The sequence below is a fragment of the Liolophura sinensis genome, chromosome 9 (assembly GCF_032854445.1).
Source record: "Liolophura sinensis isolate JHLJ2023 chromosome 9, CUHK_Ljap_v2, whole genome shotgun sequence".
NCBI lineage: Eukaryota > Metazoa > Mollusca > Polyplacophora > Chitonida > Chitonidae > Liolophura > Liolophura sinensis.
The window spans coordinates 401,600-421,837 of NC_088303.1; the positions used below are offsets into that span (position 1 = coordinate 401,600).

Consider the following 20,238-nt stretch of genomic DNA (forward strand, 5'->3'; position numbering starts at 1 on the left):
AGCAGAATGGAGTTGCCCAGTAATTAATAGGTCTACTTGTTAATGTAATATTAGTTATGTGTCGTGAAAACAAGACTTTCTAAAATCGAAACGTTTCAAAAAGTAACTAAAACCGTTTTGTGGTAGGTGCGGTACTATATCCAGACAGAATTGTGATGAAGTGTAACTCGGCTAATATGCTGTTTATTTTGGTCGGATACTTTGGGATTATGGTGATTATAGTTACAGTTAACAATGCGGTTCTACCTGTTACTATAACATAGAACAGGTCCGAATCAGGTAGGTATCCCATTTACCTGGACGGCGATCAACAGGCAATATTGCTGATCATTGTGATTGATCCGTGTGGTGATCGATGATTAGTCTTCATTCAGATCAATAGTGCCACTTATTACCCATTGTATGCCGATCATAAGCACTTGTTGACTGTCAGACGTGTTTCTACAATCTCCCTCCCCACGCCTTTTGTTTGTCACTGCCTCCGTGCATAACCTCCGCCAAAACATGCCCATGGCATATTGTTACCCAGGTTTACCCCGGTTTTTTTTAGCTTGCGTCACTGTCATGGTTGTTACACTTGGCAATCACATGACCACAAACGGCGTTGTTGTGTTGGCATGTTTATGTCTGTTTTACCTAATGACAAAATTTCTCCCCCCTAAAAATTGTACATTGACGGTTAGGCCCTAATTGCTCACGGCAGTAGACTGGAGCCATTAAAGGATCTTCACCGTCTTCCAGGTAGTTTGTTTATTTGAAGGGAGAAACAGGCCGTGTTGTATTAATGCAAGCAACTGCACATGGCTACATGGTTCCATTACACTCGTTAAGGATAAGTAAAATGCAGGCATAGATAAATGACCAGAAATCTTCACGTGGAATTTCTCTGGACAGTGAATAATTTGTTTTCATCAGCGCAGCTTCGACTGACTTTCGCTCCTAAGGGACGCGCAGACGAGACGAAAGCTGACTGACACCTGTTCAAGACGGTCCACGCTCATTGGCTGCCACTAATACGATAGTGGGCGGGGCGAGGGGAAGATTAAGGCGATTCTTTGGAAGTCTTATCCATTCAGCGTTGAGGATTATCACCAAGAGCATTCCGATTCGCTGGGCGTCGCGTGCTCGCCTGTCCGCACCTGACTTATCGTTTCATTTATACCAACAGGAAAATATCAAGTCAGTTACTGTAAAATCTCGACCCATTGCAACAGGAGTCAACTAACATCTTGTAGCAATAGCACACTCGACACTTTCTCTATCTCCTACAGGCATGGAGTTACTCCTCTTAAGTTGTCAGGCATAGCCGTCACTGTGTCTCATAGGACAGAACACGTGTTAACCCTCCGTCAGTTGTATTCAGCTTGCCACCCCTTGCTCGAAGCGGATCGCTGTTGTGTGTAGAGCAGCCTACACAACTGTCATAATGCCCAGAGCGTTCCTCGTAAGGAAGCATGAAGCTCTCAGCCAGGCTAAAACAGAAGCCACAGAGCTCAGTAAGGCCCGTGCCTCACCCCGACCAAGTGGCGTGACTATGGCCCCGTCCAGCCTATCTCACCGACAGTCCCCAGTCATCGTCACAAAGAGATCACCGTCCCCTGTCCACTACGGGAACCCATCGTTCCCAGTGTCCAGACAGTTTTCTTACTGTGTTCACAGATTGTTACCGTCTGTACCCCGGGCTAGGTCCCGGTCTCCTGTCGCCAGAAAATCATCTTCACCAGTTACAAGGCGATCTCAGTCACCTGTCACAAGAAGGTCACCGTCTCCTGTCACAAGAAGGTCACCGTCTCCTGTCACAAGAAAGTCACCGTCTCCTGTCACAAGACGATCACCGTCTCCCATCACAAGACGATGGCCATCTCCACCTTTCAGAACCACCTCTCCCTCAGTGACTAGTTTATCACCCACACCACAGTTCACAAGACAATCTCCTTCCTTTTTCCACAGACGGTCGCTGTCACCAAGTATCAACAGACCAGCCGTCATCAGCCCAGTTCTCCGTGATGTTAAACCAGGTAAGCTGATAGGCAGTCATTATATATGCATGAAAACTTGTCAGCAGCAAATTAAAGTTGCTGACCGGTGGAGGTTGCGGTTATTTTTGTATAAACAAAGATACATATCAGGTGTTTATAAAGCTGTCTCGATAGCTAACTTCAAACGCAAATAATAAGAAATAAAAATCAGCGTTCAAATGTTTCACTTCAACCCTTTATAAACGTGATGCTATTTATTGCGACTAAATAAGACTGGGGACTTAAATAAAAGCAAGGGTTTGCCAGAATGTTTTTAATCAAGCGCTTGTCTTTGCGGACGAACTGTGTTTGTAATAGTAGAATCCTCGAGCCTGATTTGATCTAAATGACAACAGCAGGTGAAAACCCAATGTCGTCTTGCATTAGACACCCTCCACTGACCCATAAAACTGTGTACCCAGCAGACCGTCAAAGGTATAACGTTCTTATAAGATTGGCACTTATTGTTATAATGCAAAACCTGTCTTTTTTCACATGTTGGGATGAGTAGGATCCAATACCCATAACTTAGCCTAAAAGCAGACAAGACTGTTTTTCAATTCATATATTTAAACACTTGCCAGGGTGTACTTCACAATTATTTTGAATTACAATGTATCATACAAACAACACACTTCATCCTATAGATTCTTGTCCGTGAATCAACAGATTTATCGATGCTGCAACATCCCTGGGTGTTTTTATTTATAGGCATCTATACTAGCCTGAGCCAAAACGAGGTATTTATTGTTCCCGCGTATCTAATTGCTGTGCCTTAATCAAGAATTTTTTGTCTTTGCAGTTGTTGTGACACCCCGACCGGCCGAGCCAGTGACTCTCCCACCGGCAGTGGCTCCAGTCGCCAGGGTAGAGAAGTCATCGCCGTTCATCCGAACCGGGGGAGAGGGCGACCCTTTAAAACCCACGAACAGGAGCCCGACCGGCAGTCCATCGGAACCTCCCCGGCTTCCCGACCCCTTCACTTTCTGGCATCACCCTCACAGTTTTACGCATCACGGCTTTCTCCCATCCAACCTGAACCATTTCTACCGCCTGGGAGCTGCCGGCCTCGGGTGCTCTTTACCTTCTCTCCAAGACACGCTGACCAGTTTCCGCCCGTACGCTAGTGCTCACCCCGCCGAGAGGAGGTTTCCCGGCTCTTCGTACCACTTGTCCCCTCCACCTCCGCTCATCCCGTTCCCTTGTTCACCTAGCCCAACTCACCACAGTCCAGTTAAAGTGAACGGCAGTTTAAGGTTGGACCACTCTCCGCTGGACACTTCTGTAGCCGCGCACAAGTCTGCCTTCGCCCTTTCTCTCTCAAGATTCCCATGGTCCATCGAGGATAAGCTCCCGCTGGATCTGGAAGTCAAGTTAAGTGAAAAACGACGCAAGAGGGAAGGTGAAGCTCCCAGGTACCAGTGTGAGTCATGCAGCAAGAGCTACTCAACACTTAGCGGACTCTCAAAACACAAACAGTTCCACTGTGTGACACAAGTGAAAAAACAATTCAACTGCAAGTACTGTGACAAAACCTACGTATCTCTGGGCGCGTTAAAGATGCACATTCGCACCCATACTCTACCGTGCAAGTGTAAACTCTGCGGGAAGGCCTTTTCCAGGCCGTGGTTGTTACAGGGTCACATCCGTACCCACACGGGCGAAAAGCCGTTTAAGTGTAGCCACTGTGGCCGTGCGTTCGCCGACCGCTCGAACCTTAGAGCACATCTACAGACACACTCAGACGTGAAGAAATACAGCTGTAAAACCTGCAGCAAAACTTTTTCTCGAATGTCTTTGTTGCTGAAACACGAGGATGGAGGCTGTGGTGGTATCACGGGACAGTGAGTTTTCGTTAGGTCACTAATCTCGCAGTACAACATAAAATGCCACAGCCGATTGCCACTGGGCATTTGTTAAGTTTCTTTGCTCATGTACATTTTTAAATCAGAATCAGTCTATTCGTTGGTTTTGTTAGCAGCTTCAGGTACCTGATTAAAAAAAAAACCTATATTGTCTTCCCAGACCAATTTCTTCCACAGCGGATTTCATAATGGTTATTATATTGGCATGTTGAATTTTTTAGAACCGGATATAGAACGTTAATGGAATAGCTGAGGTATGGCTGAGCATCGTATGTTATAACAATTAAAGATTTTCTCAAACTGGGAGTAGTTGTGCATTCATGTAGGAGGCTTGTTCCCGGAACGCGGAAGTTAAATGGTCTCTTCCGTATAGTGCCTTGTACAAAACTGTTATGGAGAGTTTCGTTGTAAGTGGCGTGAACAGGAAAGATATTAGTGGGTAAGGGTAGAATGAGGTATGGAGAAATTCGGTGTTGAGAACGACTTGGTGAAGGCGAGAGACAGGTGAGGGCGAGAGACAGCTACTCATGACTATATAGAGGGGTTACGTTTCTGGCACCCGTGGGTATATCGGTTAAGGGTGCTGACACTCAGAGGCCGGTTCAACCCCCCACAGCCCACGCCCTACCCCTCACCAGCATCCCCATGTACTCCCTGTTAAGCGATCTACCACTGACCACACACCGCCGCTGATTTAAATGCAGCTAAAATCTCTATAGAGACGAGAACGTCTTTTTTAGAACGACAAGATTTTGAGCAATACGTTTTCTGTCATGATCTTACAACATATCTTAAGTGTTCGGCAGTTCTCGCCTGTTACATTTTTGTCAAATTATACCGAGTCATTTTTTGCTGGTTTGACACTTAGTGTTATATTTCGTGCATGCCTTGCAACTGTCAAATGAACTGTGGTAATTGCAGTTAAGCGATCTCCAGAGTCATGTGTAATATTTAACGGTTTGAATTCGTTCACCGGTCTCCGACAGTTGTCTACAGAAGCATGAGAAAAACACTTATGGCAATGTCACACCCACTAAAAGCCATCGAGTGTATTAGCCATTCCCGCCACAATATATTCACAATCCAATATAAAACCGTCATCGGCTAAGTTAGTCCGCGTTTGAAGAAAAACTAAAAGAATTAAAAGACTTAAGTGGTCTTTAGTTTCAAATTACCAAACAGTTACTCAACCTTTACATATTTTTAAAGTGGTCATTTTATGACCCTGGGAACTTTCCTAGTCTAGGGAAATCTCAGTGTCTCCATTTGGTTCGTTTCCTCACTCTCCAGACATCATCAAACATTTTCTTCTCTCGAAACTTGAAGAGTTTGCCAGATTGGAAACTTTTTTTGAAAACTAACGTGCTTTTGTTCTGGCTGGCTGGAAACGGTGATAATGAGCAATGCTCAGTGAAAATTTAGCGACATTAAAGGTCACGTGGATAAATATTACCAGCGGTGTTTAGCGCGTGTACGGCAACCTGTAGCTTCTGTTCTCCCAACCTCACTCAATCTCTCATGAATACATTAAACAGTTTCATTATGTCTCATGATATCTTTCTTCACTTCACAATAATCGGGAGAACTTTTTTTCATTTCAGGAGCTATTCATGACATTGTTACAACAGTTTAAAAAATCTTTTCTCGATGTCATTTTTTTAATACATTTTTATTATAGCTCCTCAGGGCAATTTTTATTTTGGTTTTGTTCCAGTTTTGGAACCAAAGAATATTATGAGCGGCATTTTAAGTCGTGTCTTACACAAATTAAGTATTCTTTAGTGTCAGAGTGATTGTGTTAAGGTGACTGAAGTGTAATATGACGGTCGAGCACCTGCCTCGTGCCCATTCAACCCCCAACCACACTGCCTCATTTCCCTCTGGCCGGGGATTTTGGCGCGAGCCATGCTAGCAGGTGAACAGTCCACGGTTCTCCTCGTTCAGTCTTTACCTGGCCGCTTTAACAACGCTTTCTACACTTTTGTGTGTTTTCTCAATTACTGGTGAACAAAAGACTAGTGTGTTCGCCATGCCGTGGCCTGATGGGGACACGCTTGTCTCCTGCCTCCACCCAAACCCCACCCCAATCTCCCTCCCCAAACTCCTGCCTCAGGACTCACTGGGACCAGTCTCATTTAAGAGTGCCAAAGATAACTAAACGCCTAGTAACTTATTTATTTATTTGTGTTTTGTAAATCCATGAAAATTCCCCAGGTTATATGCGTTACGTCTTCCTTCATTGGGTCCCTGTTTATACAACAGTGGTAAGGGTTTGTGTGGTCGACTTGAATGCTAAATGTATGCAGGATATCCTTATTATGGTGTGCTATCAGAAAGTCTCATATATTGATATGATTAAAATACATCTTTTTCTATACCACCTCAAATTGCGGCTTTGACTTTATCTGTTTGTTATTTGATAGTGTTTTATTATCTTCAAGCTTGTACAAGGATTCCGTGTTTGAGTGGATATATAGTTTTCATTTGGAGCACTATATCAACTCACCAGCAGGAACAGTTCGAGTCCAGCAGCTGTCGCCCTTATGTTGGTTTTTGTCGGAATCTTTGTCAGGCACACTGGTATCCCCTTTGTTTTCTGTCATGTTCCTCGCCGAACTCGCACCTCTGACCATGGCGAGACCTCTGACCAAGTACAATCTCTGTGTGTCATTGTACATGACTGGTGCATAAATGTGATCATTTAAATTTGTTAACAAATGTGTTTTCAGTTTACATTTTCCCTGAATAAATAGAGAGAACTAGCTGGAATGAGCTGTAATAATTACGTTAAAAGTTGTCAATATATTGGTCCATAATCAGTTAGTTAATTAACTCCATTTTTGTTGAACGCCATAAGAAAATTTCACTTATACAGCTTTATGGTTGGGACAAACCGAAGTGACCGCTATAGTCAACTTTATGGTTGTGACAAACCGAAGTGACTGCTATAGGCAACTTCATGGTAGGGGCAAACCGAAGTGTCCGCTAATCAACTTTATGATAGGTGCAAACCGAAATGCCGGCTAGTCGGCTTTATGATAGTACCCAATAGTCAGCTTTATGGTAGGGGCAAACTGAAGTGCCGGCTATTATCAGCTTTATGTTAGGGGCAAACTGAAGTGCCCGCTAGTCAGCTTTATGCTACTGGTGAACCGAAGTGCCCACTAGTCAGCTTTATGGTAGGGACAAACCGAAATGCCGGCTAGCCAGCTTCATGGTAGGGACGAGCCAAAGTGCCCGCTATAGCCAGCTTTATGGTAGGGGCAAATCGAAGTGCCTACTATTGTCAGCTTAATGGTAGGGGCAAACCAAAGTGACCGCCAGCCAGCTATGGTAGGGGCTAGCCGATGTGCCTGCTATAGTCAGCTTTATGGTAGGGGCAAACCGAAGTGACCGCCATAGTCAGCTTCATGGTAGGAGCAAACCGATGTGCCCACTATAGTCACCTTTATGGTAGGAGCTAACCGAAGTGCCTGCTATAATCAGCTTTATGGTTGGGGCAAACCGAAGGGACCGCCAGCCAGCTTTATGGTAGGGGCAAACCGAAGTGACCGCTAATCAGCGTTATGGTAAGGGCAAACCGAGGTGTCCGCTAATCAGCGTTATGGTAGGGGCAAACCGAAGTGACCGCTAATCAGCGTTATGGTAGGGGCAAACCGAGGTGACCGCTAATCAGCGTTATGGTAGGGGCAAACGGAGGTGACCGCTAATCAGCCTTATGGTAGGGGCAAACCGAGGTGACCGCTAATCAGCCTTATGGTAGGGGCAAACCGAGGTGACCGCTAATCAGCGTTATGGTAGGGGCAAACCGAAATGACCTCATACCGACCAACTTTGCCAAGTGTGAAATACACAGACATGCATACCATATCAGTGGAAGGCAAGTGGTCTATACGTAAGGTTAGGCTGGACTATCGGTCACATGAGCCGCGCGTCATCCACTACATACACAGTAGTCACCAAGAGCCTCTTAAACTTACAAGAGTGCATTGATTTTCCTGACTATTTATGTAGTAAATCTGTCAACTTGAATCTCAAAATTATATGCCCCCTGACTTTCACGTGGTACCGTGCCATACCACCATATGCAGCTTGCATTTTTTCTCATATCAAGATATCACCCTAGCATGACCACCATTTTTGAGGTGTGGTTGCTGGAGGTGAAGTCAGGTTGAAATACACAAAGTCGGCCAAGATCACAATTACTGTGTTCGAGTAAAATTGGACCTCTTTTCCTTGGCCCTCTTTCACTTGGGCGTCTTTTCCTTGGGCCTCTTGTCCTTAGGCCTCTTTTCTAGGTTACACCAGCACATTGATTTTCCTTATTATTTATTTCGTAAATTTGTTAACTTCAACCTAAAAAATATATGTCTCCTAACTTTCACGTGGTACAATGCAATACCAACTTGCACTTTTCTCTACAACATATCAAAAACTCAACCTAGCAAGATACCCATTTTTAGCTGTGGTTGCTGGAAGTGAAGTCATAGCATTTTGTTACCTTGGTAACCTCGGAGGAGGGGGTATGCAGGACACAGCCGATTACTATAACTATGTTCAACAGTACTGTTAACGTTCAAGATGACAGGTAGCAAGCTATAACGCGCAGCAAACGCCTCGCGCAGGGTGTGGTAGCAAGCTATAACGCGCAGCAACGCCACGCGCAGAGTGTGGTGGCAAGCTGTAACGAGCAGCAAACGCCACGCGCAGAGTGCGGTAGCACGCTATAACGCGCAGCAAACGCCACGCGCAGAGTGTGGTAGCACGCTATAACGCGCAACAAACGCCACGCGCAGAGTGTGGTAGCACGGTATAACGCGCAGCAAACGCCACGCGCAGAGTGTGGTAGCACGGTATAACGCGAAGCGAACGCCACGTGCAGATTGTGGTAGCACGCTATAATGCGCAGCAAAAGCCACGCTATAACGCCCTCGGACGCCACGCATGCTTTGCAAGGTTCGCTGCAGAGAATGGTAGCCGATTTCAAGCCGATATGCAGTCTACAGCCCGGCGTGGGTGCGATGGCCTCTCATAATGCCCACAGTGAATGAAACTTTCTGTTACTTGATTAAGGTAAAGGTAAAAAAAATAATTATTCTCGAATATAAAACCTTGAAGCCCCGCCTTCTCCTTTACATGCCTGTTTGATGGAACTGTACATATATTTAGTCTATACATATCGGCTTAGTTCCATGCCACGGATACAAATTATAATATCGGAAATCGTTTTTACGGCCAGTCGTCTCCATTCATTGTTTCTTAAACTTTGTAGAACGCCACCCGTTTGGTGCAAGCTGCAGTTATAGTGAAAACAATTTTGGCATATCTTTAGAATCTTTATCTCCTGAACCCGAGGCGCCGAAAGCATTACAAGTAATTGATCTGGTTTCATCTGCCTGTCCATATCTGTGGCGTGTGCAATACGTAATGAATACTCCAGCAACGTGTAAGACATGCGAATTAACAAACGATTAAACGCGCACGGAATAGTAAGTATAGTCACTTTGTATTGTTTTAATATGGTTGTATATTAATTGCAATGAAAACACAGCATTTTAGTAACTCTAGACTAGTGACGTCTACCAAACTGCAATTGACATCGCTGCATTTTTGTACCCAATTTGCTTAAGCCGTTGTGCTAGGGAGCGTGTACGTCGCTGCTTTTCAAACATGCAAATTAACAGTTAAAATAAAACCCTGACTGATGTAAATTGAAAAGAGGCCAGATTGCAGCGGTAATGTGCGTGTGCCCATTAGCCAGATATCACGTTGTGGCCAACGCTCTGGTTTTACCCTCAATGTCGTAGTCGTTATAGTGTTATTATTCACTGTAAGACAACACGAATCTCGCAACGTTTAAACGCGAATCGTTACGAATTGAATAATGCATATGGTCGTGGTCTGTTTCATGGATGGCGGGAACTGCATGGCAGTAAACAAACCAGCATATGTCGCACAGATTTTCATTAGAAAGTTCAATATATAAGTACTTCTGGCGGATTCTATGTATCAAAACAAACATTCCTATACCAGACGTCATCTAAGATCGACGCAAGACAAATTCCAACAACGGCCTAAAGGCCACCTAAACCGCAGCACATAACCTTCACGGTTATGTCGAGACAGGAGATATATGTTCCACTTTACGCTGCTTCAAGAAGCTTTGTCTGTCTATCTGTCTGTCTGTCTCTCTGTCTGCCTGCCTGCCTGTCTGTCTGTCTGTCTGTCTGTCTGTCTGCCTGCCTGCCTGCCTGCCTGCCTGTCTGTCTGTCTGTCTGTCTGTCTGTCTGTCTGTCTGTCTGTCTGTCTGTCTGTCTGTCTGTCTGTCGGTCGGTCAGCCTACCGGTCAATTGATGTGTCTGTCTGTCTGTCGGTCTGTCTACTGTCTGTCTGTCTGTCTATCGGTCACTTGGTCTCTATATCGATTTGTCTGTCTATCAGTCAATTTGTTTGCCTGTCTGTCTGTCTGTTTGTCGGTCGGTCGGTCGGTTGGTCTGTCTGTCCGTCTTTCTGTCAATCGATCAATCAGCCTATCTATCTCTCAGTTGGTCTCTCTATCGGTTTGTCTATCGGTAAGATGATCAGTCTGCCTATCGGGTATTTGGTCTGTCTGTTGATCACTTGGTCTCTGTATCGATTTGTATGTTCATCAGTCAGTCTGTTTGCCTGTATGTCTATCGGTTATTTGGTCTGTCTGTCTGTCTGTCTGTCTGTCTGTGGGTGGGTCGGTCGGTCGGTCGTTCGGCCGGTCTGTCTGTCTGTCTGTCGGCCTGTCTGTCTGACTGTCAGTTGGTCAGTCGGTCAGTCGGTCAGTTGGTCTGTCGGTCAGTTGGTCTGTCTGTCGGTCAGTCTAGCTTAGGTCTAGTAGGTCGGTCTGACGGTTAATTGGTCTGTCGGTGGGTAGGGCTTACATTTTAACCCTATATGAAACAATACTGCAAATAGAGTACAACTGGAGCAACAACAGCAGTTTTGGTGAATGGTCACGTGTTATCGGTGAAATACAGCCTATTGTGAATTTGCATCAATCAGGGTTGAAAGTTACTGAAAAATAGCAACTTACACACCCCGCTAGATTAAGCGTGCAGAATTAGCGAAAAATACCGTGATGTAATATGCAATTTATCAGATGTAACTGATCTGGAATTACTCCAAATGCTGTTATGTCATCACATTTAATATACAATTACAATAAAGAAATACATGGCGACCAGGCCTCGGAGATGCTTCGTCCACCAGCAGAATCCTAGTTTATACAATATAAAATATTGCTTGTGGCCACTTGGTAAATGGCCAAAAGCACCCGATCTTGTAATTTCAACATGGATCAGTTACTTAACACGGATCCCGAGAGCCAGTATGTATGTAGTATTAGCTGAATACATATTACGACTTTCTGCTAGTTTTTCCTACTCGTTGAGCGTTGAGCAGATGCCATGCTGTGACGTAAATACTAAATGTGTTGTCCTAACTGTCTACGCTAAATTAAGATCACAGTAGCGAAGGCTTTGATTAGGCATGGTAATTTGATGTTCGCGGCATCAGAAATGTGATCGGGATTCTAGCGTAACGTTCCAGCATCAATTCTCTATTATTTGAATCGATCATCTGGCGATGTACTTGTTATGCATCACAGTGCTGTTTGTGTGTTAATAGTCGCAGCCATCAAAAGTAGAAGTTGCGTATGTTTCTACCAGGAGCGCTACAGACAACGCCATTGGTCCAGGCTCAGTTTTGATGGAGTAACCCTAACGAACCATCTGTTGAACCATGGCGTAATGGTGGCTAATGTGATTGCACATCTTGTTCACTCCCAGAAAACCGTTAACATTTCGCAACACTGCTCATTCAACCGTAGTGTAAGGTTGACAGAAGGTTACTCAACCAACTAGACAGGGCACCCATAAGCCCTCGGGGTAGAGCTGAATTAGAGTGTTTATGATATTAGCCTTTGCGCCCACTAGGTTGTTGCTGATTGGTGCGGTTGCGAGATGTAGTAACTCAGTCATTTCCTCAGAGCCGATATTTTGGTCTCCTGCTGCAGTAGAAATCCGCCATGAGGTTACTCAGCAAGGCATATTATGGTCGTCAGCAACATTGCCAGAAATATTGGCTTATTACATCCGAGACAGCGCTGGGAATAAAATGAGATAATGCAACTTAATGCAATAACTATACTTAGTTGATTGTGAACGCCATTTTCAAATGATCAACCAAAACTCCAGGTTAGCATACATCTAATTTAAGGACAAATGTCTCTCGGTCGACTGAACATAAGTTTAAGTCTTCAGTCGTGGAAATGTTCCAAATTATGCATTTAGATAGAAAATACCATGGACAATTGAATCTTACAAAAATTGGTGATGTACACTTGAATGGAAAAGGAATTATTGAAGAAAACATTTAAAACTATTTCTCGAAACAACATAGGGGTATGATATATTTACTGGCAACGGAGCAAAACAAATAAACATGGACTTGATTCAAAAGTTGGTCTGTCCTGCACTTAATAATGTGCATCATCTCCTTTTGTAAGTATCAGAGCTAAAGGCTAATCAATTAACAGTCATACAAATAAATAAACAAGCACACAAAAACACAAGTTGATGGACTATGGTTTAGATGGGTACAAAGCTTACACAATCTATGGTATTGTCAAATTTTGACGGCATCTTTTATCAAGTCTGAAGTTGCCTATTGTTTATCTTCAAAATCGATCACTTTTTCTGACATAAGAGTTTAGCGCTTAACCTCGGCTACATGGTCCAGGTTCATCTACGATGTGTGGAGAGAGATCTCAGCCAACAACCACCTGCCCCTGTCTTGTTTACCCGGGCTACCCTACACTTGACTTCCCCGGTCTAGCCAGGTATTAGGCCTCCTCATTCCTTCCCCTGCGGCATGTGCAAGCCTGCGCGGAGAGAGCATCCCCCCCCCCCCCCTCCACTTCCCGCCGGAGCCGCACTGATAGCCATACCAAAGCATATAGAAATCGCGGCAGGTAAATTTAATGAGATTATCGGTGTTACAACTGCGGAGACAGTCTCTGTGTGACGTTTACCTGGCTAAATCATATGTCTGATTCTTCAGATCACTGCCTGATTTAACGTTTGCGTCAGTGGAGTCTTATGCCGACTCTCCCAGGTTCGATGCCTTGATAAAGCTCGGTATATCGACTCTGACATTGGCGAAGAATGCCGACAAATACCTTGAATTAAACGTAATCTGACCTTACGTGATCCCGACTGACAGTGAGAATTACTGAGCAGACTTTCGTACATACACATTTCATATTGACACATGCCTATCACAATTCAGACTTCGCACCTTGTATTTCTGTCATTAACAGGGCTGGCCTGGATGAGCCTCTCCGTGGATCCACCCTCCGGATAGTCTAAGCTGTTCTGTTGCTGAAGATTGGAAATCCAGGCGCGAAAACAACAGACATTCTTATACCAGTCGTCAACCAAAATGGACGCCCAGGTCAGTAATCACAAGGCCAACTCCCAAAACAACGTTCAGCACAAACCACAAAGAAGAACTAAGAAAGTACATATAGCATGAAATTCAGACGGATTCATCGAGGGAGAAGCAGTCATGTTGGAAAGACATAAGAAATGATTAGGTGAATGACTGAAATCAGTATCCAAATCGTTCATAGGTTGTCAATAATCAAAATACTCAATTGCGTTTTGATTGCACCTGTTCATATACTCACCGTGGAGATCTAACTCAGCAGGATAAATATAGTGCCTACAGCCCCGGGTTAATCTGAGCAAAACACGGTAGGTTAAAGAAGCTTCTCACAAATGCGGTCGATGTGAGTTCAACTCATGCTGGTTTTCTCTCCAGCCGTAAGTGAGAAGGCCTTGCAACAACCTGCGGATGGTCGTGGGTTCCCCCCCGGGCTGTGCCCGGTTTCCTCCCACCACAATGCTGGCCGCCGTCGTATAAGTGGAATGTTCTTGAGCACGGCCTAAAAATTCAATCAAATAAATAAATAAATCAATAAATAAATAAATAAATCAATAAATAAATCGATAAATCAATAAATAAATCAATAAATAAATGAAGCAGAGCGCCAGAGATTCTGGGCACCCTGTATGTCAATATCTACTTACAAAAGACTCACTAAAAGAAGTAAGAGTTTCACTGAATTCGTAAACACTCGTGTAAATATATACAGATTACAACATAGAGAGTAAAGCAGTGACAACAGTGTGATAGTAAATCGTCAGACGTAACGGATGAAATAAGTTTACAGCACAGAGAGTAAAACCAGAGCAGTGACCACAGTGTGATAGTTGACAAATGGTCACACGTAACGGATGAAATAAGTTTACAGCACAGAGAGTAAAACCAGAGCAGTGACAACAGTGTGATAGTTGACAAATGGTCACACGTAACGGATGAAATAAGTTTACAGCACAGAGAGTAAACCAGAGCAGTGACCACAGTGTGATAGTTGACAAATGGTCACACGTAACGGATGAAATAAGGTTACAGCACAGAGAGTAAAACCAGAGCAGTGACAACAGTGTGATAGTTGACAAATGGTCACACGTAACCGGTGAAATAGGGTTACAGCACAGAGAGTAAAACCAGAGCAGTGACCACAGTGTGATAGTTGACAAATGGTCACACGTAACCGGTGAAATAAAACTACTGCACAGAGAGTAAAAGCAGAGCAGTGACAACAGTGTGATAGTTGACAAATGGTCACACGTAACCGGTGAAATAAGTTTACAGCACAGAGAGTAAAAACCAGAGCAGTGACCACAGTGTGATAGTTGACAAATGGTCACACGTAACCGGTGAAATAAGACTACTGCACAGAGAGTAAAACCAGAGCTGTGACAACAGTGTGATAGTTGACAAATGGTCACACGTAACCGGTGAAATAAGGTTACAGCACAGAGAGTAAAACCAGAGCAGTGACAACAGTGTGATAGTTGACAAATGGTCACACGTAACCGGTGAAATAAGGTTACAGCACAGAGAGTAAAACCAGAGCAGTGACAACAGTGTGATAGTTGACAAATGGTCACACGTAACCGGTGAAATAAGGCTACTGCACAGAGAGTAAAACCAGAACAGTGACAACAGTGTGATAGTTGACAAATGGTCACACGTAGCCGGTGAAATAAGACTACTGCACGGAGAGTAAAACCAGAGCAGTGATAACAGTGTGATAGTTGACAAATGGTCACACGTAACCGGTGAAATAAGGCTACAGCATAGAGAGTAAAACCAGAGCAGTGACAACAGTGTGATAGTTGACAAATGGTCACACATAACCGGTGAAATACGGCTACAGTATGGAGAGTAAAACCAGAGCATTGACGACAGTGTGATAGACGTACAACATAGAGACTAAAACCAGGGCAGCGACGAAAGTTTGATAGACGTACAACATAGAGAGTAAAAAAAGAACAGCGAGTACAGTGTGATAGACGTACAACATAGAGAGTAAAACCAGGGCGGCGAAAACAGTGTGATAGACGTACAGCATAGAGAGTAAAACTAGGGCAGCGATGACATACAGCATTGACAGACAGCATATAGAATAAAACCAGGGCAGTAACGACAGTGTGATAGACGTACAACATACAGAGTAAAACCAGAGTAGTGACGACAGTGAGACATACAGCATGCAGAGTAAAACCAGAGCAGCGAGGACAGTGTGACATACGTACTGCATAGAGAGTAAAACCAGAGCAGCCACGTCAGTGTGCAGCAACGACAGTTTGATAGACATACAGCATAGAGAGTAACACCAGAGCAGCGACGACAGTGTGATAGACGTACAGCATAGAGAGTAAAACCAGGGCAGCCACGACAGTGTGATAGACGTACAGCATGGAGAGTAAAAACAGGGCGGCGACGCCAGTGTGATAGACATACAGCATAGAGAGTAAAACCAGAGCAGCGACGACAGTGTGATAGACGTACATCATAGAGAGTAAACCATAGCAGCGACGACAGTGTGGTGGGCGTACAACATGGGAGTAACTAGGGCAGCGACGACAGGGTGACAGACGTACAGCATAGAGGGTAAAACTGGTGAAGCGACGACAGTCTGATAGACGTACAGCATAGAGAGTAAAACCAGGGCAACCACGACAGTACGATAGACATATAGCATAGAGAGTAAAACCAGGTCAGCCACGACAGTGTGATAGACATACAGCATAGAGAGTAAAACCAGAGCAGCGACGAGAGTGTGCAGCAACGACAGTGTGATAGACGTACAGCACAGAGAGTGAAGTATGATAGTTGGCAAATTGTCACATATATTATATGTATGAAACTCGGCCTCTTGCCGAATTACTTCGGGTTTCATCCCGACTGTTGGGTGTAAGTTGAAACCTACGCGACCCAAGTTGTGCACTATGAGTTAAGCAGGATTGGATTAGGGAAAAAAATGCATTGATGTTAGTGAGCAAATTTATTAAATGCCAATTATATACAAATACTCAAACTGCTGTGATTTCATCACACTTAATACACGTGTATAGACGTGATACCAGATATTTGTATACCAATAATTTGGATAGCTGTTTCCAGTGTGACAGTAACACAGAGTTCAGCAAATTCCGTGTATTTCATTCCGCTCGTTGTGACATCTGAAACTTTCCATGGGTATAATGACAGTTTTAAGTCAAAAATTAGAAAAAGGGATTTTAAGTAATTGAACTGAGGATGAATTCTGGGCTGTCGCCGAAGACTGTAATGTTGTACTATACGCAAAAATGACAATCTACTATTGTTTATCACACTTATGACACGTTGCGTACATCCATACCGAGGCAACATTCTAAAGAGTTATTGGGCTTATTCTCAACGATAACAGAGAGCTACCTTGACAAAATTAACAAAAACTTCCAAAGAAATAAGAGAGTACGTGCATAAAGTAACTCTAGGTTATCACTCAGCTTTCGATGACTTAACAGCAAGATGAATGCTGTTGAGGTAAGTTGAGTGTTCGTCCACACTACAAATCAGATGGGTCAACCTTGTCCAACACTGTTGACGTGAGTTGAACGATGTTGAGCTGTGTTTTCCTTTTTTTTAATAAATTGGAGGGAAATCTCCATATTTTCTCTCCAGTGCATGCGTAACAATGGCGAGCAGCCGGAAGAATCGTTTCATGGGTTTATCTGCTGCGCTTATTGCCATGGCTGTGCGGCGTAGAAGGCGTTTCAGCACGAGACGAGTTTCTCTCTTTTGTCGCCATTTTGACCAGCTCATGTGCTTTACGGGGTCACTTTATTTCTACACGCCCGCTGACTGGCTGCTTTCACTCAACTTCACTCAACTTGACAAAAAATACTCATGCACATTTCCGATTCAACCGTGTTGGATAGTGTTGAGTGTTGTTGAACGAAGTTGAGGGGCCCGTCCAGACTACTCAACGCGTCTCAACTTGTTCACTCAACTTTAAGTTGACTCTTGTTGAGTAAACAAAAGTTGAGTGATGTTGGATAGTCTGGACGGGGCTTTAATCAGACCAGTATTCAAATCGTGCACCATGCTGGTTTAGAAGATGTCCAAATCAAAAATATGCGTCCCTGGTGCGCGTCGGTTCAATCGTTCATATATGTTCAACGTGGCGAATTTAACATGATGTATTGAAAATCGCGGTGTCACCGGTTATAATAACCGAAATTAGACAGAATTATGGAGCGATTGTTTTCAAAGTGGATGTCAATAAGCTCTCGTGTATAACGTTTAAGAATAGCACTGCATGAAAACGGAAGTGGTATTAGAGATGATGTAGAAGAAGTGCACTCATCGTTAATGTATGTTAGGAACTCGTGCGCAAGCTTGAGCGCATGCCCAATTGGGGGTATTCTTTTACAAACTTGTGCTCATGTGCACTTTGGAATAGTTTCCTTTCCCCACAAGAAATTGAATTTTTATTCAGTTTCTACTTATACACCTATACACTTATACACCTATACACTAATACACCTACACACCTATACACCTATACACTCATACACCTATACACCTATACACCTATACACCTGTACACCTATACACTAATACAGTTATACACTTGTACACCCATGTACCTTAACACTTTACGCTTATACACTTGTAAACTTATACATTTTTACACCGATACACTAATACACATATACACTCACACACCTATACATCTATACACTTGTACACCTATATTCTTATTCACCTATACACCTATACACCTATACACTTATTTACTAATACACCTGTACACTTATACAATTATAAACCTATACACTAACACACCTATACACTAACATACCTATATACTTATACATTTATACGATTATACACTTATATACTATAACACATATACACCTATACCCTTATACAGTATAGACTTATACACCTATACACCTATACACTTATACACTCATACACATATACACCTATACACTATAGACTTATACACCTATACACCGATCTACCTATACACTTATGCACCTATACACCTATACACTTATACAGGGGGCCAGCATTATGACCCAGGAGTCTCTCACCAATGCGGTTGCTGTTCAAGTCCAGCTCATGCTGGCTTCCTCACCGGCCGTACATGGGAAGGTCTGTCATCAACCTGCGGATGGTCGTGGGTTTCCCCCGGGCTCTGCCCGGTTTCCATCCACCATAATGGTGACCGCCGTCGTATAAGTGAAATATTCTTGAGTACGGCGTAAAACACCAATCAAATAAATATACACTTATACACCTATACACTTATTCACCTATAAACCTATACACTTGTACACCTATACACTTATACACCTGTGCATTTGTACACCTGTACACTTATACACCTATACACTTGTACACCTACACACCTACACACGTAAACAAATGTTACTGTTGAATGCTTGTCAAGAATGTCCACTATATTAACCCCGCAGGTCAATAGGAGCAAAACCGAATAACATTGTATAGCAATATATATATATATATATATATATATATATATATATATATATATATATATATATATATATATATATATATATATATATATATATATATATATATATATATATATATATATATATATATATATATATATATGCAATAAACAAAAAGCACAACATGCGTGGAGTAAAATGTAGAGCACCACTGATATTGTGATTATTGGTAAGTGATCTCACGTAACCAGTTAAATTCTTCTAAATATCTCAGTAAAAGAGTTATCAGTGAACACTTAATATGTCAGTTTTTGAATATAGCACATATGCTACAAATGTCTTTATTAATATATCACCATGAGAGACGTAAATACCTATGTATAAGACTTCATTGGTCTCGATGTACTCAAAATGTTGTCTTACATTTGTAATGAACAGTTGCTATATGTGATGCCGTAAGGACGCAAAGAATCTTCTTCAGGCGCGCAAGTTTAATTAGTATCACAATACCGTATACACAGTTTACTAAGTATGCTATTTAAAGGCATGTCGTGAATGAAAAATCAGCAAGTACTGAAGTTGTTCTGTGAAGTTGACTCTGCATATTTACTCAATCGAAAGATTCATTCACATTTGTCAATAAAGGCACGAATTAATTTGAAAATAAAAAAACAAAAACAATTTATCGAACCTTAGTCTGAACGAAAACAAAAAGTTTTGAATTATCCGCCCACAAACATGTAGCTGAATTAAAATTTCAATACACGTTCATTCTCTCTTGTTGTATGGGCCTCCTTGGCCGAGGTGTTTAGCGTGCCGGCGCGGTGGCATGGCCCAAAGGGGTATCACCTATGCGGTCGTTGTGAGTCCAAGTCCAGCTCATGCTGGCTTCCTCTCTGGCCGCATACGGACACAGACCCCCATTACAACTTCCGTTTTTCAGTAGGGACGATTGTAGTTCTGTGTATTTTAGGGTGTAAAGTCTTTTTTTGCTGCCAGCCTGCCGTTTTTGGTGTACAGGTGCATGTTTGGTATCAAAATGATGGAAATTGTCTAAGCTTTGGGCAGGTATGAGTTTTAATGGTGAAAGTTTGAAATTCTGGGCGAGAGGACACAAGGAGACAGGTGGTGATGAGGCCGCGAGTGACGTCCCCTTGGCGTTGCTAGGCACCCCTCCCAGCTGCCGGCATGGAAAGGTCCAGATTTTGACGGTCAACCTATGTCAAGATTTTTACAGCTTCTTTCTCACAGGCTGGGCCAGGTATGCACCAAAGCTTATTGGCCTCGGAATGTTTGGGACTGAGCTACAGCGCTAAACGTTAACATTGTCGCTTATGGAAAACTAATGGGGGTCTGTGGCCATACGTGGAAAGGTCACAACCGTTTGGATATTTGTGGATTTTCTTCGGGCTCAGCCTGGTTTCCTCCCATCATAAT

The 20,238-nt window shown here is 43.2% G+C and overlaps 2 protein-coding genes across 2 annotated transcripts in view; both read left to right on the plus strand.

Annotated features, from left to right (window-relative positions):
* Positions 1 to 1,426: 1,426 nt before the first annotated feature.
* LOC135474959 (uncharacterized) lies at positions 1,427 to 3,866 on the plus strand. Its single transcript, XM_064754664.1, has 2 exons — positions 1,427 to 2,018; positions 2,821 to 3,866. The coding sequence occupies exons 1-2, from the start codon at positions 1,427 to 1,429 to the stop codon at positions 3,864 to 3,866; spliced, it is 1,638 nt and encodes a 545-aa protein (XP_064610734.1).
* A 474-nt stretch (positions 3,867 to 4,340) lies between these two features.
* The window catches only part of LOC135474960 (gamma-glutamylcyclotransferase-like), a 51,231-nt gene continuing 35,333 nt past the window's right edge, over positions 4,341 to 20,238 (plus strand). The window contains 1 exon segment of the mRNA XM_064754665.1: positions 4,341 to 4,387. Coding sequence (XP_064610735.1) covers positions 4,341 to 4,387 — 47 coding nt within the window.

What these genes read in the sequence shown, in the direction of transcription:
- LOC135474959 (XM_064754664.1), top strand. Translation starts at nt 1,427, where the DNA reads ATGCCCAGAGCGTTCCTCGTAAGGAAGCATGAAGCTCTCAGCCAGGCT. An exon ending in TCTCCGTGATGTTAAACCAG is followed by an intron (nt 2,019 to 2,820) that starts GTAAGCTGATAG and finishes TTGTCTTTGCAG; the next exon opens with TTGTTGTGACACCCCGACCG.